Source organism: Camelina sativa, chromosome 6 (genome assembly GCF_030686135.1).
Source record: "Camelina sativa cultivar CO46 ecotype springtype chromosome 6, ASM3068613v1".
Taxonomy (NCBI): Eukaryota; Viridiplantae; Streptophyta; class Magnoliopsida; order Brassicales; family Brassicaceae; genus Camelina; species Camelina sativa.
The window spans coordinates 16,362,087-16,385,161 of record NC_141885.1 but is presented as its reverse complement, the minus strand read 5'-3'; the positions used below and the strand labels follow the sequence as shown (position 1 = coordinate 16,385,161).

The 23,075-nt window shown below is 35.1% G+C and overlaps 6 protein-coding genes and 1 pseudogene across 11 annotated transcripts; 6 read left to right on the top strand and 1 right to left on the bottom strand.

The window, feature by feature from the left end:
- The first annotated feature begins 338 nt into the window (after positions 1-338).
- Positions 339-3,456, top strand: LOC104791145 (wax ester synthase/diacylglycerol acyltransferase 6). 5 transcript variants are annotated; one of them, XM_010516960.2, is made up of 7 exons: positions 339-683; positions 1,464-2,087; positions 2,173-2,239; positions 2,345-2,463; positions 2,559-2,768; positions 2,879-3,016; positions 3,118-3,456. In XM_010516960.2, the coding sequence occupies exons 1-7, from the start codon at positions 462-464 to the stop codon at positions 3,280-3,282; spliced, it is 1,545 nt and encodes a 514-aa protein (XP_010515262.2). In that variant the 5' UTR covers positions 339-461; the 3' UTR covers positions 3,283-3,456. The 5 variants fall into 5 exon arrangements, 3 of the variants coding, with proteins under 3 accessions (XP_010515262.2, XP_087309259.1, XP_087309258.1); XM_087453133.1 differs by having other exon boundaries at positions 373-683; positions 1,464-2,007; XR_015559101.1 differs by having other exon boundaries at positions 378-683; positions 1,464-2,007; positions 2,170-2,239.
- Positions 3,457-3,918: 462 nt separating this feature from the next.
- Positions 3,919-9,361, top strand: LOC104698990 (wax ester synthase/diacylglycerol acyltransferase 5). The gene is given in 7 exon segments (XM_087456037.1): positions 3,919-4,146; positions 4,326-4,943; positions 5,105-5,171; positions 5,260-5,378; positions 5,469-5,678; positions 8,845-8,982; positions 9,060-9,361. Coding segments are annotated over 7 exon segments (1,530 nt in total). The 3' UTR covers positions 9,210-9,361.
- A 1,367-nt stretch (positions 9,362-10,728) lies between these two features.
- Positions 10,729-13,183, top strand: LOC104791146 (wax ester synthase/diacylglycerol acyltransferase 4). Of its 2 annotated transcripts, none has more exons than XM_087453131.1 (7): positions 10,729-10,963; positions 11,062-11,673; positions 11,892-11,958; positions 12,061-12,158; positions 12,228-12,437; positions 12,596-12,733; positions 12,869-13,183. In XM_087453131.1, the coding sequence occupies exons 1-7, from the start codon at positions 10,757-10,759 to the stop codon at positions 12,881-12,883; spliced, it is 1,347 nt and encodes a 448-aa protein (XP_087309257.1). In that variant the 5' UTR covers positions 10,729-10,756; the 3' UTR covers positions 12,884-13,183. The 2 variants fall into 2 exon arrangements, with proteins under 2 accessions (XP_087309257.1, XP_010515263.1); XM_010516961.3 differs by having other exon boundaries at positions 12,811-13,183.
- On the bottom strand, positions 13,048-15,429 carry LOC104791147 (protein ROOT INITIATION DEFECTIVE 3). The gene is made up of 8 exons (XM_010516962.2): positions 15,100-15,429; positions 14,899-15,012; positions 14,682-14,815; positions 14,443-14,590; positions 14,091-14,278; positions 13,737-13,864; positions 13,410-13,648; positions 13,048-13,320 (listed from the first exon to the last, which is right to left on the bottom strand). Exons 1-8 carry the CDS (start codon positions 15,304-15,306, stop codon positions 13,171-13,173), a joined length of 1,308 nt encoding a protein of 435 aa, XP_010515264.2. The 5' UTR covers positions 15,307-15,429; the 3' UTR covers positions 13,048-13,170.
- Positions 15,430-15,513: 84 nt separating this feature from the next.
- Positions 15,514-18,202, top strand: LOC104791144 (pentatricopeptide repeat-containing protein At3g49170, chloroplastic). The gene is made up of 2 exons (XM_010516959.3): positions 15,514-17,584; positions 17,679-18,202. Exons 1-2 carry the CDS (start codon positions 15,514-15,516, stop codon positions 18,161-18,163), a joined length of 2,556 nt encoding a protein of 851 aa, XP_010515261.1. The 3' UTR covers positions 18,164-18,202.
- A 199-nt stretch (positions 18,203-18,401) lies between these two features.
- LOC104698989 (plastidial pyruvate kinase 4, chloroplastic) lies at positions 18,402-21,684 on the top strand. Its single transcript, XM_087453130.1, is given in 7 exon segments — positions 18,402-18,505; positions 18,865-18,927; positions 19,287-19,432; positions 19,434-19,512; positions 19,514-19,668; positions 19,771-21,375; positions 21,463-21,684. Coding segments are annotated over 6 exon segments (2,181 nt in total). The 5' UTR covers positions 18,402-18,505; the 3' UTR covers positions 21,596-21,684.
- A 564-nt stretch (positions 21,685-22,248) lies between these two features.
- Positions 22,249-22,989, top strand: LOC147942668 (agamous-like MADS-box protein AGL97 pseudogene; annotated as a pseudogene).
- The last annotated feature ends 86 nt before the right edge of the window (positions 22,990-23,075 follow it).

Sequence of the window (23,075 nt, the reverse complement as noted above, 5' to 3'; positions counted from 1 at the left end):
AAAATTGAAATCTAAAAGTATGATTTTAAGAAACTTTTCTATTATTTGAAGTATAAAAATCCCAATAAAGTATACGGTATAACTTTTTTGGAAACCACAATAACCACATAAAATGAAATAGATTAGGTGTTATAGTAACTCTTAAATCATTCTAAACAACATAATTATAAAGACTTTGACATATATGATAATTAATATATAAATCATTATCAAATTTTTATTTTAGTAAAAAAATTGTCAATTATTATTTTATTTGATAAAGGAAACCCGGGTTAAGAAATTGTGGGTCCGAGTGTTACTAATTTATTCGGTTAGATTTAATTAATATCTCCGAAAGTTATATAAAAAGTAAGTGGTACACTACCATTGGTCATTGGAGGCTATATATTAAGAGACCGAATATTAAAAAAACAAAGAGAGAGAGAAAAAAAGAAGAAGAAGAAAGATTAGGCAGCAAAACTATGGAGATTAAGACACGACGAGAAACATCAGAGACAACCGTGAGGAAAGAGGAAGAAGAAGAGGAGCAACCGCTTAGTCCGACAGCGCGTATATTTCACGCCCCGGAGTTTAACTGTTACGTCATCGCTGTGATCGGACTCAAGAAAAAGATCGAGGCAGATGTGATCACCGAAGGGTTAAAGCAAACTTTGATTAGACATCCTCGTTTCTCCAGTAAATTGGTGAGTCCCCCCCCTAATCAGCTCGATCGTATGTTACTTTTTTATATATATGGTAATAATCAAATGGTTAAACTAAATATTTGTGTTGTATGTATAAAAGAAATAGATATAGATTTTTTGATGGTATCGACTTTTCTGGGTTTTGCGTGGTCGTCGAGAACTTGGACATAGTGTTTCTTTTGACCAATAATCTTCAGGGCACTTGTTTTTCTAATTTGGGTTTGTATATATATTTTTTTTGGTCTACACTTTATATTATCACATTGGAAAATTTTAAGAATTATGTAGAAACGTTTTTAAACAAAATAAAAATAATAATGTTGAAACATTCAGACACTAGTGGAATATTATTATTAGAATTAGACAATAGTACGAAAGAAATCCAAATTATCAGTGAAATATATTTGGTCAACAATGGATTTATAAGAAGTTTGGATGCATTCCGAAAATGGGAGAATAAGTTTCCTTTTTTATTGGTTATAACTTATAAGAAATTCTAGCAAAATATTAGTACAAATATATTTCCACCCAAATGATATTTAAGCATATTTCTTTAAAAGTATATTTCGATATATTAGCTTTTATGATAATGAAACGAGTGTGTACATACACAAATGTTTTTGCTCATGTGTAGATTACACTTTCTTATAAATATACGTATTTTTCTCTTTTAACCGACACTCGCAGTTCCCCTCGGAAGCTGTATATATTACTTTTGAGCTTATTACCATTTTTTTTTACTAACATTTAATATTGAATAATAATATAACCTATTTGAAGGTGAGCCATGGAAAGAAGAAACGACAAACACAAAGTTGGGTTCGGACAAACGTGGTCGTTAGCGATCACGTCGTAGTACCCGACATCGAAACGCAAAACACATTGAACGGTAACGCAAACGCAGATGCGTTTCTTGAGAGCTACGTCTCCAACCTCACGACGGTCCCTTTAGATATCTCGAAGCCATTATGGCAGCTTCACCTACTCGATTTAAAAACTTCGGACGCCGAAAACGTCGCTGTTTTGAAGTTTCATCACTCTTTAGGAGACGGTATGTCTCTCATGGCCCTTGTCCTCGCCTGTATGCGTAAAACATCAAACCCGGACGAGCTCCCGAGTCAACCGAACCAGAACCGGTCGTCTTCTACATCTTCCCGGTTAACAGCCGCTTCAAGGGGTGATTCCAGGTTCTTGTGGTTGGTTATGATTCTATGGTCGGCAATTATGTTGGTTTGGAATACGGTTTGTGATGCTTTGGAGTTTATTGCTACGGCAATGTTCCTTAAGGACACTAAAACACCGATCAAAGGCGATTTCGGGTCAGGTAAGAGTAAACGGATGAGTATAGTCCATCGTACCGTTAGCTTAGAGGACATAAAGCTAATCAAGAATGCAATGAATATGGTAAGATTTTTTAGTTGTACTAATTTGTGTTTATTATCAACGGCTGATTTAAGTTTATATATATATTTTTTTTTTGGTTTAGTAGACTGTCAACGATGTTGTACTTGGAGTTACTCAGGCTGGTCTCTCGCAATACTTGGAGAAAAGATATGGTAATTAAATAAGTAAATTTATGTATGTGTGTGAGCGTTCTTGACATGCATATACATTTTCTCATGTTTTAAACAAGTGAAATTCAATAATCTTGTGATTAATAGGAGAAAAGAAGAAAGTAGGTAAAGATCAAGAATCTAAAAGTAATTCAAATGATATGCCTAAACTAATAAGGCTAAGATCAGCTCTACTTGTTAACTTAAGACCCACCACTGGAATCCAGGTAATTTCATATACCTTATTTATGGCTTCGTATTTGTTTCTTACGACGATTTGTATATTATTTGACAAAAATTGGTTTTTAAAAAAAAAAAACAGGATCTAGCCGATATGATGGCCAAGAAGTCTAATTGTAGATGGGGAAATTGGATCGGCTACATAGTCTTTCCGTTTTCAATCGGTTTACGCGATGATCCGTTAGAGCATCTCCGAAGTGCCAAAAGGATCATCGACCGGAAGAAAAATTCGTTCGAAGCTGCCCTAACGTTCATCGCCGGTAATTTCATTATCAAATCGTTTGGAGTTCAGGTTAGTATTGAATTACTTGATGGCAAGGCACCAAACCAAAATCTAACACACCATTAAATTATATTTGTCCTTATACTGTCCAATCTTATAAATTGAAATGAATATTATAGGTGGCAGCTAAGATAATAAACAGAGCATTGTCAAACACAACAATGTCGTTTTCAAATTTAATTGGCCATATTGAAGAAATTAGCTTCTATGGACACCCCATCACTTACATGGCCCCAAGTGTGTATGGCCATCCCCATGTAAGTTCTTTTTTCTTTTAATAATGTATAGTATTAACATCTTTTCTTTGTTTGCATTACTGAACAAGATTTGACTATCTCATTATTGGTCTTTTGAATAGGCGTTGACGATACATTTCCAGAGTTACATGAACCAGATGACGATTTCTTTGACTGTAGATCCAACGGCCATAAGTGATCCTCATCGGCTACTTGACGATTGGGAGAAATCTTTACAAAGCATCAAAGATGCTGTTAAAGAAAGAGGCTCCGGCTCATTAGATTGAGTTTTAAAAGAAAATAGAATAAGAAACTATTCAAATAGATTTAAGGATGTGAGTACGTACCAATATGTACAATTGTAATTGTATTGATATGGGGGGGGGGGGGGGGGGAATAACGTACAAGAAGACCCAGTTGTAATATTATTATACAGAATCAACAAAGAAGTTCTTTTACAAGTTACAATTGTCTAAAATTTATTTATGTTATCAGCATTCTCTTATACATATCCAAGTTAAATCCGAACCAAATGAAATTATGACAAACCGACCAAACTCATGAAATAGAATTTGGATTTAATTTGAGACCTAATTTTCAATAACCGAATAAATTAAATATCAGATCTCTCAAACTGAACCGAGCCGGATTCCTAAACACTCACCCCCCCCCCCCAAATATAACTTTCCAAACATGGGAAAATCTGTTCGTATAGTACTACTGGTTAATTGGATGTACGTAACATAACAAAAAAAGAAAAGGAATAATATAATTATGGAAAGTTTGACCTCAAACACAACATAAAAGGAAAGATTGCGAGCAAAATAATAATCGAATTTGAAAGTTTGCAAAGAAGAGAAAGTATTATTTAGTCGTCATTGAAAGAATTAGAGGAAGGAAAACAAATATCGAAACCAGAATCTATGGAGATCAGGTCTCGAAGACCACGACGGCATACGGTGGAGACAACAGTGGAAGAGGAAGAGGAGGAGGAGCAACCACTTAGCCCGGCAGCACGTCTATTTCACGCACCGGAGTTTAACTGCAATATTATATCGGTGATTGGTTTAAATAGAAAGATCGAGCCAGATGTGATTATCGAAGGAATTAAGCAAACTTTGATTAGACATCCTCGTTTCTCCAGCAAATTGGTGAGTGCTGCGCATTTTTTTACGGTGAAGTGTAACAATGTGGGTAAAATAAGTAACACTTTATATTCTAGCAAAAGGTATATTTTCAGGAATTAGCTGTTTATATTAAAATTTGACTTGATTCTACATTATTATTTTCGAAGATTATAACATTTTTGTCTAAATAAATCTTATTGAAGGTGAACTCTTGGAACAACAATAGACCGGAACAAAAATGGGTTCAGACAAACGTTGTGGTCGAGGATCACGTCATCATTCCCAAAATCGAAACGCAAAACATAAAGAACGCAAACGCAGACGCTTTTCTCGAGAGCTACCTCTCCGACCTCACTACGATCCATTTAGACACCTCCAAGCCATTATGGGAAGTTCATTTACTCGACTTGAAAACTTCTGACGCCGAAAACGTTGTCGTTTTTAAGATCCATCACTCGGTAGGGGACGGTATGTCTATGATGTCACTAGTACTCGCGTGTACACGTAAAACATCGGACCCCAATGAGCTCCCGAGTCTACCGTACCACAACCGGCTGTCTTCTGGATCATCTCCGATAAAAACCAGTTCAAGATGTTATTCCCGGTTATTTTGGCTAGTTCTGGTACTATGGTCGGCGGCTGTGTTGGTTTGGAATACAGTTTGTGATGCTTTGGAGTTTATTGCTACGACATAGTTCCTTAAGGACACTGAAACTCCAATAAAGGGCAATTTCCGGTTAAGTAAGAGCAAACAGATGTGTTTGGTTCATCGTACCGTAAGTCTTGACGACATAAAGCTAATCAAGAACGCCATGAATATGGTAAACTTTCTCCATACATTTGAACTTAGTAATTATATTGATTGTAAACTTTCTTATACGTTCTATATGAAATGTAAATTTTATAGTTATAATTTGAGAGATGTGACATATATGAAAATATTCCATTGATCTTGCTTCCATTGATTTTCCGGTTTGTGTAGACTGTCAACGATGCAGTACTTGGAGTATCTCAGGCTGGTCTCTCGAAGTATTTGAATAGAAGATACGGTAACATACCTATGAATTTTCTTTTAAGGATGAATAAACCTTACTAAAACATGAAAATTAAATACATATATATTAAAAAAATTATTAGGAGAGAAGACGAAAGCAGGGGAGCAAGAAGAATCTAAAAAGAATTCAAGTAATATGCCTAAAAAAATAAGGCTAAGGGCAGTTCTGCTTGTAAACATAAGACCGACTACTGGAATCCAGGCAAATTAATATTATTTATCTACAAGTTTAGATATACTGTATATAGATTGTAAAACTTCATTTATGTCTTTTATTTTTGATTAAAAACAGGATCTAGCCGATATTATGGCTAAAGGATCTAAGTGTAGATGGGGAAATTGGATCGTCTACATATTCTTTCCATTCTCCATTGCATTATGTCATGATCCGTTGAAACATCTCCTAGGAGTCAAGTCGATCATCGACCGGAAAAAGAACACGTTAGAAGCTGTTCTTACATTCGCCGTTGGGAATCTACTTATCAAATTGTTAGGAGTTCAGGTCAGTCTTATTAGATACTAGAAAGTTACCCACAAGATGTGTGGGTTATAAAATCAACTATTTTGTATGTAAAATAAAATTTTATTAAATTATATATGAAATGAACATGATATTATTTATATATGCCTTGAAAATAATTTAAATATATACATTTATAAGTTTATAATTATGAAGTGTGCATTTTAAAAGAAGGAAAATTTTCACAAATTGCATAAAAATAAGTTTTCGTTTTAAATTTAGCACATCATTTCTAAAATTTTAAAAATACTAAAATAGCATCGTGCTTTTAATCTTATACTCTAAATACTAAATCATCTCTCTTCAAAATTATACGCTAAATGTAAAATAGAAAATCAAACAAAAAAATATAGATAACCATCGGAAATGGTGTAAGTTTTTTTCGGCATAATGACAGATGTAGCAAGGGTTAAAGGAAAATAGACACGAAGTATGATGGGTAACTCAAACAATATACCAATGCAATATAAAAATTAGTCTTGCTTTTGTACAGGTTAATTTATACCAGTTTCAATGATTGACATATATCTATGATTAAAGTATTGAGATTACAATATGTACATATATATATATATATATTAAATATTTACAATATGTCTCTGTAATGTTTTTCCGTGTAATGTGAAAGGATATTGTAAAGTTTGGGAAGTGATTCCAAAGAGGCATAAAGAAGTACGTGATCTTTTGACCATATATATATGCATTACACGGTAAAATTAGGCAAAGTAAAATATTTTTTTGTAATGGGGATAAAAAACTTTTAAAAACGAAAAACAAAGCAAATTTACGAAACATAAACTTAGAAATATATCGTAGTTGAAGAGAAGAGGACTTAAGAGAAAAATTTAAGAGACTTACAACTATAATATTGTGAGTGAATGTTTAAAGCCAAAGAGATTGTGCTTTAGGAGTCGAGCATTGGGCTCATCTTCATCACTAAAGACTTCCAACTATAGTTTGAAAGTAAAAAAACATATTACAAAACAATCCAAAAACTTTAAATCATGACTATCATAAAACATAATCCTTTGAAAGAGACTAATAAATATTGACAAGTTTCTGATTCCATAAAAAAAGAAAACATAGACATTGCTTTGTAAATGATTTCTTCAAATAGTCATCTATATATTAATATGTTAATCATCATACTGAAAGACATCATTCTTTTAAAAAAAATTCATAAGAAAAAATAAAATGAAATACCATGGGAAAAGAAAGATATATAATGCATGATCGTTTTTTTCATTATTAGTCATGTGAGCATTAGATCTTATATAATACACTAAACATTTTATGAAGTTTGTAAAGAATTATTGACACATTATTCTGAGTAAACACATTCATGGCAATAAATACAGTTATAAAGCATATTAATTGTAATTAATTTTATCATATGCATTATTGCAACATAAACAGTTTGAACAAAAGAAAACATCCACCTATAATGTCTTAAAGGTAATTGATTGAGCAAAGTAAATGTAACCTAAAGAAACTGAACAAATAAAATGTCTCAAATTAAAAAAATGTGTGTAGACAATTTTGTTTTAGATTACCAACAATGTGCCTTTTATTTCATTAAAATTGAAAAAAATGACACATGCTAAAAAAATAGAGTGGTGCCAAATGACAATTTCTCAAAACTCTAATTTATTATAGTTTAATATATAGTACATATTGACATGTGAAATCGATAAAAATAATTAATTAATAAATTTAGGTTGTGATAAAAAAATTATTGAAGAATTTATAAATCGGAAAAACAAAATAGAATAAATATATTCTTGTAAAATAGATTACCTTTTATTTAATAAAAATAACTATAGAGATTTTTGCTATGAAATGATACTAAATAAAAAACTAAAAATAATTAAAGAATTGGTAAACGAAGAGTAAAGAAATTTAAAGGAAAATTAGTGGGGAATTTACAAATTGTATAAATTAAAATAGATATCCTACTATATTAATTGGGAAGTACAAATATGAAACTAACCTTCAAATGTGTAAAAAATTACATTCAATTGCCATTAGAAAAAATTAATTAAGCTTAGTTAACTAATTAAATAAAGATAATTAATTAAAAAATAAAAAATGCTGACAGATCAAATATAAAAAAAATTAGAAAAAAATATATATATTTTCTCTCTCTAATAAATTATGGACGAAAAATTTAAAAAAATATAAACCAATCAGAATTTCAAAAACTAAGATTTTATATCCAAGTACACAATATAAATATTTTTAATAACTAAATTTCGAAGATTTTGTTAAGATTCAAATTATGATTCTCCTATCATCTTTATTTTATTTTATTTACAAATTGTTTGAAATTTTCATATAATACTTATGATTAGTAAAATGCAGAATTTTTTCTGCATATGTTGTGATTTGAATTTTTTTAAAATAAAGATATATTACTCAATCTAAAAAAAATGTGTGTGTTTTAATTTCCACATTAGCGGGTTGGTAAAACTAAATTTATATAGATGGTAAACTAATAATTTTTATTTGTTCACAATTATAATATTAAAACTACTACTTCATATTTCACAAAATAATGATGCAAATACAAGAAACAAACAATATAAAACTGTAATAAAATACTATAATATTCTAAAATGATTAGTATTCAAAAAGACTAATAAATTTACAGAACAATTAAAATAAATATTATCTCAAATAAAATAACTTTTAAAAAATATATAACAATAATTTTTATTATTATATTAGATTTTTTTTTTAAATGTTGACCCGTGCTTAAAACACGGGATATCTCCTAGTATTCTTGTTAAATGGATTACTTTTTTTTTTACCAAACTAAATTATATAGAGTATTGCTATGAAATAATACTAAATAATACAAACCCAAATTAATTAAAGATTTGGACCATTTGATAGAGGAAGATAAAAGAAATGAAGACTTTTCTAAGTAAATAAATTTAAATTTAAAGAATTAAACTTGAATTTAATGTAAAGTACACGTGTCGCAAAAATATAACACCAAATGTCGCACCGATAGGCAAAGATAGAAAAAACCTTGTCATATTATATAAGATTACTCTATATTTAGTTCAAAGATGAACCATAGTCATACACTCTAAGTTTCATTTACTGTCACAAAATAAAAATCCAATAATTTAAATGAATGCAGAGGGCAGCTCATATGACAAAAAGAACATTATCAAACACAACGATGGCGTTTTCAAATTTGGTCGGACCTATTGAAGAAGTTAGCCTCTATGGAAATACCGTCACGTACATTGCCCCAAGTGCTTATGGTCATCCACATGTAGATTTTGGTTTATCTGATTTTTTTCTTTTATTATCGTTTTGTCAAGATTTTACGATTTCATTGGTCTATATTAGGCGTTGACGATGCATTTTCAAAGTTATATGAACAAGATGACGATGTCTTTAACCGTCGATCCAACGGTTATCAGTGATCCTCATAGACTATGTGACGATTTGGAGGAATCGCTAAGAAGTATCAAAGCTGCTGTCCAAGATAGACAGTAAATTGAGCTATTGTACGTATGTTTGATTTATAGAAAAACTCAAAGCGTAAAACATGAAATAAGACAAAAGAAACTATTAAAAATAAGGTTAAAGGGCATTTACCAATATGTATAACTTTGATTGAATTGATACCTTGATGGCTTGATTGTTTTCATCTTCTATTTTCATTCTCATTGATGTGGTTTTCAACTCAATAAAGTCTTGCAGCACCTTTTGATCTAATCGATCTAGTGCTTAATATATTGAACCTCAAGGAGCAAAGACTAACACATTAGGAATGTACACATTCACTTAATCTAAGCTTAATAAGAAGGTTTTTGATTTTTAAACTTGACTAACGAAACAAGACAAATCAAGGTAAAATAAAGCAAAAGACTAACAAGATTCAAGATCAAACAAAGCTGAAAATAAGAATTCAAAAGATGGACTTAAAACACTCCTTTCTTGATGATCCTTCTCGAAGAACCTAAGAAACAACAATTTGATACGAATACAACCTAAAATAATCTAAAATGTTGTGATTATGCAAGAAAGTAAGAACAAAACAAGCTTTAAAACAACAAAAACATAAAATATCAATCATCTTTGACTGTACATATTTTTTGGTTATTTGGATTTAAAAAGTAGTTTGTACAAATAGCATATATCCAAAAGTACCTTTATCCAAGAAAAAGAAAATGTAAGAACTTTAATTCAAGATGTGGAGAAGTCTTGTACACTATTGAAATATCTCTATAAATGAGGAATTATTTGTTCTCCCAGATTATGTCTGATAGAAATAATTATTAGTGTTAACAATTCCATATAAAACAATATTCTATGAAAATAAAGTGTTGCATTGCCATGCTTGAATTTGAAGATCTTATATCAAAACAAACTATAGACAAAAATATGAAGAATGAACGAGAACAACCAGAAATAGCTGTTATTTCTTGTGTAAAGGATTTACTTAGTTATCCCCATCTGTCACATGTTTCTTTTCGATCAAATACACATGTCACATGTTTTCATATTTGACTTTTCGATCAAAGTAGAAATACTTATGCAATGTACATGTCGTGATTTGAAAGCTAAATGCATTAGTTTAAGAAACTAAGTTAAAGGTGTGTATATCACCTTTAAGCATGTATATTTTATCATTTGTGGCAACTAATGTGTGTGTATAACTTCTTTAGGCATGTATATTTTTGGCAACTATTCGAATTAATATTTTTCTTAAACAAAAAACGTCTTTTAAAAAAAGTAAAACTCTCAGGTCTCAGCACTAAAACACAAGCACAATTATATGCAAATATCTTCTTGGGTCTATTTTTATATAACATACACCCAATATATTTGTTAATTTAATTTTAACGTGACTAAGAAGTAAACAATAACGTACTTTTTAATACTATAAAGCAATATAGAGTAAGTTCAAATTTTCCATATTATACACTGATACACGTAACTACGTAAGTAATAGCACCGCACAAGCATGGAGGCTATAAAAAGCTTGAGACATGGAAACAAGAGTGTTGAGAGTGAAAAGAAAAGTCCAACAGCAAATTATGGAGATTAAGACACGACGAAACATATTAGAGGACGACAAGGAAGATGAGCAACCACTTAGCCCGGCGGCGCGTCTGTTTCACTCGCCGGAGTTTAACTGCAACATTATATCGGTGATTGGTATTAAGAGTAAGATGGATCCAGATGTGATTATGAGAGGGTTTAAGCAGACTTTTATCAGGCATCCTCGTTTTTCAAGTAAATTAGTAAGTCAACAAAAGTCAAAGCAAATTTTTTTTTTTGTGCAACTACAATGTGTCAATGTCTCATATTAACAACTAAAATTTACTAAATTACTTGAAAGGTGAGCGATGGAGACAATGGACTAAACCAAAGATGGGTTCGGACAAACGTGGTCGTGGAGGATCACGTCATCGTACCCGAAATCAAACCACAAAACATAGAGAACACAGACGCATTTCTCGAAGATTACGTTTCTGACCTCATGAAGATCCCCTTGGACACCTCGAGACCGTTATGGGAGCTTCACATACTCGACTTAAAAACCTCAGACGCTGAAAACGTAGCCGTTTTCAAGATCCATCACTCAGTCGGTGATGGCATGTCAATCATGTCTCTCGTCCTGGCTTGTATGCGTAAAACATCAAATCCCGATGAGCTTCCGAGTCTACCGTACCAGAAACGATCGTCGTCATCAGGGTCATCCCTGTTAACAACCGGTTCAAGAGGTGACTCCCGGTTGTTATGGCTTGTTAAGCTACTTTGGATGGCGGTTATCTTGGGTTTAAACACGTTTTGTGATGCTTTGGACTTTCTTTTAACGATGTTGTTCGTTAAGGACACGGAGACACCCATCAAAGGTGACTTCAGGTCAAGCAAGAGTAAACAGCTGCGTTTGGTTCATCGTACCGTAAGCCTCGACGATATAAAGCTAATTAAAAACGCCATGGATATGGTAAGATTGCTCCTTAGATTCTCTTAGTTTACATATGAATTGTTTTTTTTATATACTATCATTAACTCATTACCATGCATAAAATTCTTGTTACTTGTTAGTTGTATATAAAAAACATAAATATAGTTTTGGATTTTGAAAGCCTATATCGAATGCTCAAAACTAAATAGTTAAAACATAAAACGTTAGGAGTATCTTATAAATTTTGGTTTTGATAGACAATCAACGATGTTGTACTTGGAGTAACCCAAGCTAGTTTCTCGCGATACCTGGAGAGAAGATACGGTAATTAAAATTATAGACTCTCATATTTTCTTATATATATGTTAACGAATGTTTTATATTATTAACGTATAAAACTCAATGATCTCACGAAAAAACTAATAGGAGAAAAAGAAACTAAACGGAAGCCAAAGAATCTTCTCAAAAGAATAAGACTAAGATCAGCTTTGCTTGTAAACTTAAGACCCACAACTGGAATCCAGGTAAATTCATATAACTAGCTCACTAACTTATCTGGTGAATTTGAATTGAAAATTTTCGATTTAAAACAGGATCTAGCCGATATGATGGAGACAGGTTCTAAATGTTGGTGGGGAAATCGGTTTGGCTACGTAGTCTTTCCGTTTTCTATCGCATTACGCAATGACCCGCTGGAACATCTCAGAATAGCCCACAAGACCATCAACCGGAAGAAAAACTCGTTTGGGGCAATGCTAACATACGTCTTTTGTAGAATTATTGTTAAATCTCTTGGAATTGAGGTCATTTTTAAATAAGAACTAACACATCCTATGATGTTATTTTCATCAAATAAGAACTAAGTTACATATTGTCATTTTCATTAAAATTAAAAGCAATACGAAACTTTGTTTAGTTAGTTGACTAACCAGTTTGGTTATGGTTATTGATTGATTTGCAGGTGGCGGCTACTATAATTAACAGATTGATGTCAAACACAACGATGACATTTTCGAACATGGTGGGTCCCGTTGAAGAAGTTAGCTTCTATGGACATCCCATCACTTACATAGCCTCAAGTGCTTATGGTCATCCCCATGTAAGTTAATATACACTACTAATATAAATCTTTGTTTTGTTCAATTTTGTCTCCTTGAGTTTTTGATTCTTTTCTAGGCGTTGACGTTACATTGTCAAAGTTATATGAATAAGATGACAATTACACTACTCGTAGATCCAACAGTTATAAATGATCCTCATCGACTCTGTGACGACTGGGAGGAATCTCTCCGAAGCATTAAAGCTGCTGTCCACAAAAGAGGGTCACTCCGTTTGTGGGATTATCTCAGGCTTCTCAGCGATCGAGTAGCTTGGCTACTTTACAAAATGGCTGGTACAATTTACAAAATGCTGTGATGCTAAATTTGGGTTCTTCATGATATAATCTTCAGTTACGCGTTCATATGCCATTCCACAAAATATATCTCTCAATGTAATACCAAAAATGTGTAGAAACAACAATAAAAAAAAGCTTTTTCAATTGGAACCACCGATTTGTTCTTCTTCCATAACCACCTGAAGCAAATTCTCGTAATTCTTGTGCCATTGATCGTTCATCTGCAAAGATCTTTTGTATTCAAGTTTCAGTCTTTCCATTTCGATCTCCGTTGCTGCAGAGCCTTGTTGCTGAAACAACACAAACAGAGAAAATTGCGGATCATTTTGCCAAGAAAACAAATAGACCTGTTTACCTAGAAAACAGAGGAAACACAAACCTGAAGTTCGTTAACTTGCTCGTCAATAAGGTCAGCACTGAGGAAAGAAGAGTAAACAGGAACATCAGAATATGGTGGCGGATCAATGGTAACGATACCATCCATAGTATCTTCTCCTGATCTTTCATATTTTTCCAGAGGCGGTGGGATCAAAGACCCACGTCTTTTCCAGGAAGATTGTGCTTTGCTGGAATTAGCAACAATCGTTTTTCTAACAACTTGAATATTGTTCACAGGATCTGTAAGATAAAAAGTTTATTAAATAAGAAAGGGTTAATTGAATGTAGAAGTAAAACACAGACAGAAGAAAATGCTAAACAAACATACTTTTCCCAAGGTTGAAAGTACGAACAGGGCGACGTGATTTGGGATCCCAAACACAAACCACACCACTTTCTGATCCAGATATTAAAAGGTTTCCGTCTGCGCAATATGCTAAGCAAGTAACAGCTTTGCTGTTCAGAGAAAAATTATTGTTCAATAGAGATTTAATTAGACCATCAAACAGTCATAGTAGACAAATAGATTATAAATAAGCTAAATGTTGTTAATTTGTTAATTTAAGTCCACTAGGCGAATTCATTATCCGCAAAAAATAAGGATTTGGAAGATGTTAGAAAAAGGTGCACAATTGTGATTAGGATTGTTGACTACGATTGTAATATAGGGAACTAGAAGTACCTCTGTTCGGATACTGAACCAAGAACTTGTGTCCCATATTCACTTGTGGCATTAATAGCACCGATATAGATCTTGCTGTCTCTGGCACCAGCATAGAACACAGACCCGCAAGGGTCCAATGCGACTGAATTGATGGCTGAAGGAAAAATGATATTTTTCAACAATTCCCCTTTTGACAGACTCCAAACCTATGGGTTTAGAAATCCAACCAATGTCATGAAAGAAAAATCTATATCAGGGTTCTATAATCTGCAACAACATAGGTTTGTCTACCTTCTAACGCTAAGTATTTACACGAGCTAAAGTTCAATGCAGTTGACAAATGCATAAGATTAGTAATCCAACTAAGTACCTTGCAAGTCCGATCTTCTGAAGAAGAAATTATCATAGCATTGGAGCCTCCATAGTCTATGACAATGTCAGTTATAGACATTGTATGCTCATTAAAATTGTGTTCATAAAGAGTGTTCCCATGCTGCCTCTGGAAATCATCAAATAACCTAACTAACCACAAAGAGCAAAGAAATAAGTATAGAAAAGCAATGCCTTGCAAAACCAAGCATGAGAGAATACACAAAGTTTTTTTTTAACCTTAAAAGAGACCAAACTCTAACAGTTCCATCTTGAGATCCTGAAACTAACAAAGAATCATCTCCAGAGAACACCAAGCATGTTACTGCACGATAATGACCATGCCACTTCTTAAGCAACCTCCCAGTCGCAACCTAATTTTCACCAATTGAAACAAACTTAGCCATTGAACTTATATTAAGCTTAAAACCACACGGAAGTTGTGAAACCTTTTTACCTCCCAAAGATAAATATCTCCAGAGGTTCCACCACCAACTAAGTAAGTTCCTTCATTGTTTGCTGTAAGTGCCTTTATTGATTCAACTGGGAAGCTCTTCACTTCAACTTGAGGCTACAAAATCAAACAAAGTTTTAAACTTTCAATCTCAAAGAGAACAAAAAAGAACAGTGATTGAGAAGTGAGAGTGGCTGAAGAAACCTTATTCCAAGACCAGTAAAAAATCGAGCCAGAAGAAGCAGATTCTTTACGGAGCTGAGAGGCGGCGAGGAATTTCTCGCCGACGGCGGTGAGACCATGCGCCGGAGAAGCACACGGTTTGAACTGAAGCAGTTTGTTCCCGGTTTTGAGATCCCAGCTTCCAATTTCACTGTCGACCGACGATGAAGCGATTACACTAATCTCCATAGCTCAGAGAAAAAGACGAAACTGATTCCAAAGTCTGAGGTTTTTGTGATATCTATAAATTAGGGTTTATGAAAATTTGTATGTAACTAAATAAATTAAATAGTTTTGTGTCGTATTCGTAATTATTGTAAACTTAAGGGGCTATAATGTAAATTTTGGATAATTAACGTTTTATGGGATACGTCACGGTAACGGACCGGAGAAACAATGGCGATGATAAGCTTTTCGTTACCATCTACCGCCAAACTTCCGGTTAAATCTCAGCCGTCCGTTTCAAATCGGATCAACGTCGCCGACCGTTTGATCCTCCGTCATCTCAATGCCGGAGATCTTCGTGGAGCGGTTTCAGCTCTTGATCTCATGGCTTGTGACGGGATTCGTCCCACCGACTCTGTCACTTTCTCGTCACTCCTCAAATATTGTATCCGAGCACGCGATTTTCGCCTCGGGAAGCTCGTTCACGCGCGGATGATGGAGTTTGAAATCGAGCCTGACTCGGTTCTATACAATTCGTTGATCAGCCTGTATTCGAAATCTGGAGATTCGGAGAAAGCCGAGGATGTGTTTGTGACTATGGGGAGATTTGGTAACCGAGACGTTGTTTCGTGGAGTGCGATGATGGCTTGTTTCGGTAACAACGGTAGAGAGTTAGATGCGATTAAGCTTTTTGTTGAGTTTTTGGAGTTGGGTTTGGTGCCTAATGATTACTGTTACACTGCGGTGATACGAGCTTGTTCGAATTCGGGATTTGTTGGAGTTGGGAGAGCGATTCTAGGGTTTTTGATGAAGACTGGGCATTTTGAATTCGATGTTTGTGTTGGTTGTTCTTTGATTGACATGTTTGTGAAAGGGGAGAATAGTCTTGAGAATGCGTATAAGGTGTTTGATAAAATGTCTGAACTAAATGTTGTTACTTGGACTTTGATGATTACTAGGTGTATGCAGATGGGGTTTCCTAGGGAAGCGGTTAGGTTTTTCTTAGACATGGTTTTAAGCGGATTTGAATCAGATAAGTTCACACTAAGCTCTGTGTTTTCGGCGTGTGCTGAGTTGGAGAATCTGTCTTTGGGAAAGCAGTTGCATTCTTGGGCTATTAGATCGGGACTTGCGGATGATGTTGAGTGTAGTTTAGTTGATATGTATGCGAAATGTTCTGCGAACAGTTCGGTAGATGACTGCAGGAAGGTGTTTGATAGAATGCAGGATCATAGTGTTATGTCGTGGACGGCATTGATTACAGGTTATATGCAGAACTGTAATCTTGCTTCAGAGGCTATTAATCTCTTTTGTGAAATGATAACACAGGGTCATGTTGAGCCAAATCATTTCACTTTCTCAAGCGCATTTAAGGCGTGTGGAAATCTTTTGGATCCACGGGTTGGTAAACAGGTTCTTGGTCATGCTTTCAAAAGAGGACTTGCTACGAATAGTAGTGTTGCGAACACGGTTATTAGCATGTTTGTTAAATCTGACAGGATGGAAGATGCTCGGAAAGCTTTTGAATCTCTATCTGAGAAGAACTTGGTCTCATATAACACTTTTCTTGACGGGACCTGCAGGAACTTGGATTTTGAGCAAGCTTTTGAGCTTTTAAGTGAGATCACTGAGAGAGAATTAGGTGTTAGCGCTTTCACATTTGCTAGTTTGTTGAGTGGAGTTGCAAGTGTTGGTTCAATAAGAAAAGGCGAGCAAATCCATTCTCAGGTGCTTAAACTAGGGCTGGCGTGCAATCAACCCGTCTGCAACGCTTTGATATCTATGTATTCCAAATGCGGAAGCATTGACACAGCTTCCCAAGTCTTCAGTCTAATGGAAGATCGTAATGTGATCTCGTGGACTTCAATGATCACAGGTTTCGCTAAACATGGATTCGCTGAAAGAGTACTCAAAACATTTAACCAAATGACGGAAGAAGGGGTGAAGCCAAACGAGGTCACTTACGTTGCAATCTTATCCGCATGTAGCCATGTTGGTTTGGTCTCTGAAGGATGGAGACATTTCAAATCAATGTATCAAGACCACAATATCAAACCTAAGGTGGAGCACTATGCTTGTATGGTTGATCTTCTATGTCGAGCCGGGCTTCTCACGGACGCATTTGAGTTCATTAACACAATGCCCTTCCAATCAGATGTTTTAGTGTGGCGTACGTTTCTTGGAGCTTGTAGAGTTCACAGTAACACAGAACTTGGAAAGATGGCTGCGAGGAAGATCTTAGAGCTTGACCCAAATGAGCCTGCAGCTTATATACAGCTCTCAAACATATACGCTAGTGCAGGTATCTATATAATTCAAACAAAAACTGATATAACTCTTTTGTCTACCAATTAAACTTGCGTGAAAGTGAAACTTTCTTGAATGGTTTGATGTAGGGAAATGGGAAGAATCTACGGAGATGAGGAAGAAGATGAAAGAGAGAAACTTGGTTAAAGAAGGAGGTTGCAGTTGGATAGAAGTGGGAGATAAGGTTCATAAGTTCTACGTAGGCGATACATCCCACCCGAATGCTCACCAAATATATGATGAACTGGACCGGCTAATTACAGAAATAAAACGCTGCGGATATGTTCCTGATACGGATCTTGTTCTTCACAAGCTAGAGGAAGATGATGATGATGAGGGAAAAAAGGAGAGGTTGCTGTATCAGCACAGCGAGAAAATTGCGGTTGCATTTGGGCTTATTAGCACGGTGAAATCAAGACCGGTTAGGGTGTTCAAGAACTTACGGGTCTGCGGAGATTGCCATAACGCGATGAAATATATATCGTCGGTCTCTGGTAGAGAGATTGTGTTGAGAGATTTGAATCGTTTTCATCATTTCAAAGGTGGGAAATGTTCTTGTAATGATTATTGGTAAGCTTGAGATTTTTTGAAAATAACTATTGGTTTGGTTAAACCGGTCTTACATAGCTTTCATTTGTTATTCAAACCGGTCTTGTCTGAATAATGGAATAAGTTAAACGAAAACGACATCGTTTATGAATGGACCTTTCAGCATCCGTCCGTGTTACTAGGTTCCAGAAGATGAATCTGGGGCACGCGCTCGCCACACTCCCTCTTTATCCTTAACCACACTTTTTTTTTTTTTCTCCTTCATCATTCTTGTTCTGAGTTGAAAATTCTGAGTTGTCTTCTTCATTCTACATTTCTTCTCCCCCAAGACGATCGCAAATACATTATCTGAACACCATAACAAAAGGTATTTTCTCTTGCACTCGTGTTCTTGTCCTCACGATATGAGAGTTTCGGTGGATTTTGTTTTATATTTCCTTTGAGAAATTATCTCAATTACACTTATTTTGCTTTCGATATGATTATGAATAAATACATGATTTGTTTCCTGGATTTTGATTTGTTCTATGCTTATTTGTTCACGAACTTGATTTTTTTTTTCTTCGTTTCTTGCCTCAGTGGTTATGCCTAGGTTAATTTTAATCTCTAGTATATATCTGATCCTGTGTCAACCAATTAAACATTGTAGCATTAGCTTTCTTTGCCAATTGACCACAATCTCTTCTTATAATTGATTACTTTAATCTTCACTCATCATGGGAACAGATGGCTTTATATACGAGTTCTGCTACCTCACTCAGAAATCTCTGCACAGTACATAACAACAATGTGAGTACATGTATCTTTCTTTCCAGTTACAACTAGCCAAGCTCATAATTTGAACTGTCCAAGAGATGATATTGAGCATATGTCTCTTTTGTCTCCTCTAGCTTTTCATTATTGTTGGGACATTATGGGTTGTGTTATTGTTTTCTAGATACGTATTAGGAACGTTTCCTTTTTCTTTTTTTAGAATTTTCTATTTTATTGATATAGAAAAAACTGTTTAGGGTTTCTATTTCTCTGTTTTCCTTTTTGTCCTAGGGTGTTGTTTGCTTCTACGTTTTATATATAGAGAGGAGGAAGATGCAAGTCTTGTTACGTTATTTGTTTCTTCTCATAGAGGGTTTTTGGGTTTTGTTTCTCAGGTGATCCAATTAGTTGATATGGTGGGAATTGATTCAAGCCACTTGTTGAGAGGCAAGATCCTTTGCTTCTCCAGCAGGTCTCTCATGAACAACCAGCATAGGACTACTACTAGTTCATTATCACTTAACCAGATGAAATTTCGTGTTCCGAGTTTTGACTTTCCAGAGTCTTAAAGTTGATAATACCTCTACAGAATGTACCTGGAGTTTTGACTTTCCAGAGTCTTAAAGTTGAGCTTTCTCATCTCGAGTCAGAAGCACACCTCTCTGGAATCAATGGGGACAATAATGTGGCTTGTGTTATCGATAAACTGAATGCTCTCCAGTCACATCTACTAGCAGCAGAGAAGTGGAATGCTTCCCAACTTCATTTATGTGACAGGTCTAGATCTATAGAAATTTTAACCATATTCTGTAAATTCATCTGCAATTATTAATTCTTCGGTTTTGCCATTGCCTAACTTCCTAATATCATCTATTGCAGGAAATATCTGGAATGTGCAACAAACTTAGTTCATTATATGGCTTTGAGGTCCCTGGACATTGAGCAGCTCAACAGCCATCTAGCTTCTCTTGGTCTGTCAAGTTTAGACAACAACAATCTGGATGTTCTCGCCAGCCTTAACACTTCTATTAATCTGCTGATGAACTCTTCGTACAATGATCAAAACGCTGTGACAGAGTCTTGGACTAAAGCATATCCCAAGAGCAAAAGTAATAAGAAGAATGATAAAGGGAAGGTATCATCATACAAAGAGTCATTACTGGGTAAGCTTCGTGAGGGAAGAAGTACTCATATCATGGTAACTGTTGGTGAAGAAGCTACTTTAAGTGAAACATTTATAACCGATATTGTTAAAGCTGGCAATTCTATTATACGTATAAACTGTGCACATGGAGATCCAAGCATTTGGGGTGAGATCATCAAAAGAGTTAGAAGAGCTTCTCAGATGCTAGAGATGCCATGTCGCGTTCATATGGATTTAGCTGGACCAAAACTGAGAACTGGTACCTTAAAACCTGGTCCCTGTGTGATGAAAGTGTCACCAAAGAAAGATGCTTATGGAAATGTTGTATCTCCTGCTGTGGTATGGCTCTCTCTCACAGGAACAGAACCTCCTGCTCATGTTTCCCCTGATGCTACTATCTCGGTCCAAGACCAGGATCTTCTTGCTGGTCTCCAAATTGGTGATTCTGTAAGACTACGTGACGCTAGAGGGAGAAAGAGGAGACTTAGAATCTCAAAAGAGTTTCATGTTTTCTCAAGTACCGGTTTTGTGGCTGAATGTTTTGATACTGCTTACATTGAGTCGGGAACTGAGTTATACATCAAGGGAAAGAAAGTTGGACGAGTAGTAGATGTTCCTCCGAAGGAATCTTTTGTAAGGCTCAAAGTGGGAGATTTACTAGTCATAACCCGAGAAGGATCGCTCGATGAACCTTCAGTAACTGCTCCAGGATCATATAGTTTAACTTGTCCTTCCGGTTATTTGTTTGACTCAGTCAAGCCTGGTGAAACCATTGGTTTTGATGATGGCAAAATATGGGGAGTAATCAAAGGAACAAGCCCTTCAGAGGTAGTTGTATCAATCACTCATGCAGGTCCAAAAGGTACAAAACTGGGTTCAGAGAAGTCCATTAACATTCCGCAGAGCGATATCCGTTTCAAAGGCCTTACATCAAAAGATATCAAAGATCTTGATTATGTAGCTTCACATGCTGACATGGTTGGCATTTCTTTCATACGCGATGTTCATGATATTACCGTTCTAAGGCAAGAACTCAAGAAAAGGAAACTAGATGATCTTGGTGTTGTTCTAAAGATTGAAACGGAAAGTGGATTCAAGAATTTGTCATTGATTCTGTTAGAGGCAATGAAGTGTTCGAATCCTTTGGTAGTTATGATAGCTCGAGGTGATCTTGCAGTGGAATGTGGATGGGAGAGATTAGCTAATATACAGGAGGAGATTATAGGTATCTGTAAAGCTGCTCGTGTACCGGTGATTATGGCAACTCAGGTTCTGGAATCACTTGTAAAATCCGGTGTTCCAACTCGAGCTGAGATCACAGATGCTGCAAATGCCAAAAGGTAAACTATTTTGCACCAAACATGATCCTGGTTAATACTTACAGTTTCTTCTTTATGTCTAATCTTGGATTTTGAAACTTTTTGCAGGGCGAGCTGCGTGATGTTGAACAAAGGCAAGAATGTCGTTGAAGCTGTTTCTATGTTGGATACTATTCTTCACACCAAGCTTATATATAAGAAACCTGACTCTGAAAACTCCCATTGCTCTGCTTCTCACTAGTCTTTACAAAGACAAGTTGTAGTTTTCTTGGCAAGTTGATTAAATGGTTAACTCTCTAATATGATCTGATCTGATCATCATTGGCCCAAGTCAGTAGCATAGTTGATTGTTTTAAATTCTTTACTTGTAAGTTTTATAAGCTACGTACATGGATTCAATATAAAAAAATGCTTAACTTTTTAAAAAAATTTCTTTATATGCAAGAAAGAAGAAATGTTTGATATGGTACCAAGTTTTCTATGTGACAACAAAAGTCCAACGTTGAGAAGCTTAGCATCAAATACTACGATTGGTTAACATATAGTGTGACGGACGTTTTTACTAAAACCTAATTTACTTATCTTTTTTAAAAAAGTAAACAATAAATTAATTAAACGCTTAATGTTTCCAAAAAAAAAAACAAAGGAAAAGGAAAAGGAGTTCAGGTGATTTTTTAGGGTTCAAAAAAAGGAAAAAAGGAGAGTTGAGGCTAAAGTCTCTCTATATATACTATATAGTATACATTGTTTCTCAACACAACAACAGTCGCAACAGGCAAACACGAGAAAACCCTAAACTCTCAGTTTGTAATTTGATCGTCTCTCTCTGGTTCGTAACTTGATCTCTCTTTGGTTTGTAACTCGATCGTCTCTCGAAAACATCGATCAATAACAATGGGGGCCTTGAAGAGGAAGATAGATACAGAGAAGAAGATAGAGGGGAAAGATGCACGTGCTGTTACATTCTCGAAACGTAGGAAGGGCCTTTTCAGCAAAGCGTCGGAGCTTTGTCTTCTCTCCGACGCTCAGATTGCAATCTTAGCCACTCCTGTTTCTGCTAATTCCCACAACTCTTTCTACACGTTTGGACACTCGTCTGTGGATAGCGTTGTCGCTGCTTTCCTCGCTGATGAGACTCCGACTCGGGACGTCGATGACGAAAATCTAGGGTTTTGGTGGGAAGACGAGAGTCTCGCCAATTCGGAGAATGCGGAGGAATTGGGTGACGCGATTGTTTCGATGAAGAGGATGTTACAAGATCTCAAGGAGTTGCAAAGAGATCATCAACACGTCGTCGTGGAGAAGGACAACAACAACAACAAAAACAACAACAACAATGCTTCTTCTTTTACTTTACGTGGAAACGACGACGTGGGTGGATGCAGCAACCAAGGGATGGAATACTTTGATCAAATATTTGCTTCTGAGGTTGAGACTCAGTCTCAGGCTATGCCGATGATCGATTACGTGGGTGAAGGATGCAGCAACCAAGGGCTCGACTTTGATCAAATATTTGATTCTGAGGTTCATGAGACTCAATCTCAAGCTGCTATGCCGATGATCAATTTGGACGACGACGAGTTCTTCTCTTCTGATTTCTTCAATGATTTTGATATTGATGCTCTATATGCATAAGTAGTCTCTCACACGTCTACAACCTTCTAATCCCTAAAATACACTTCTTGCTACTAATTTGTATTGTATTCTCTGCACTGCACTGT

Coding starts and splice junctions, on each gene's coding strand:
- LOC104791145 (XM_010516960.2), top strand. CDS start 462: ATGGAGATTAAGACACGACGAGAAACATCAGAGACAACCGTGAGGAAA. Junction 684..1,463: donor CTCGTTTCTCCAGTAAATTG/GTGAGTCCCCCC, acceptor ACCTATTTGAAG/GTGAGCCATGGAAAGAAGAA. Junction 2,769..2,878: donor TCAAATCGTTTGGAGTTCAG/GTTAGTATTGAA, acceptor TGAATATTATAG/GTGGCAGCTAAGATAATAAA.
- LOC104791146 (XM_010516961.3), top strand. CDS start 10,757: ATGGAGATTAAGACACGACGAAACATATTAGAGGACGACAAGGAAGAT. Junction 11,674..11,891: donor TTAAAAACGCCATGGATATG/GTAAGATTGCTC, acceptor TGGTTTTGATAG/ACAATCAACGATGTTGTACT. Junction 12,438..12,595: donor TTAAATCTCTTGGAATTGAG/GTCATTTTTAAA, acceptor ATTGATTTGCAG/GTGGCGGCTACTATAATTAA.
- LOC104791147 (XM_010516962.2), bottom strand. CDS start 15,306: ATGGAGATTAGTGTAATCGCTTCATCGTCGGTCGACAGTGAAATTGGA. Junction 14,279..14,442: donor CAGAAGATCGGACTTGCAAG/GTACTTAGTTGG, acceptor CTAAACCCATAG/GTTTGGAGTCTGTCAAAAGG. Junction 13,649..13,736: donor TACTTTCAACCTTGGGAAAA/GTATGTTTGTTT, acceptor TTTATCTTACAG/ATCCTGTGAACAATATTCAA.
- LOC104791144 (XM_010516959.3), top strand. CDS start 15,514: ATGGCGATGATAAGCTTTTCGTTACCATCTACCGCCAAACTTCCGGTT. Junction 17,585..17,678: donor AAACATATACGCTAGTGCAG/GTATCTATATAA, acceptor GGTTTGATGTAG/GGAAATGGGAAGAATCTACG.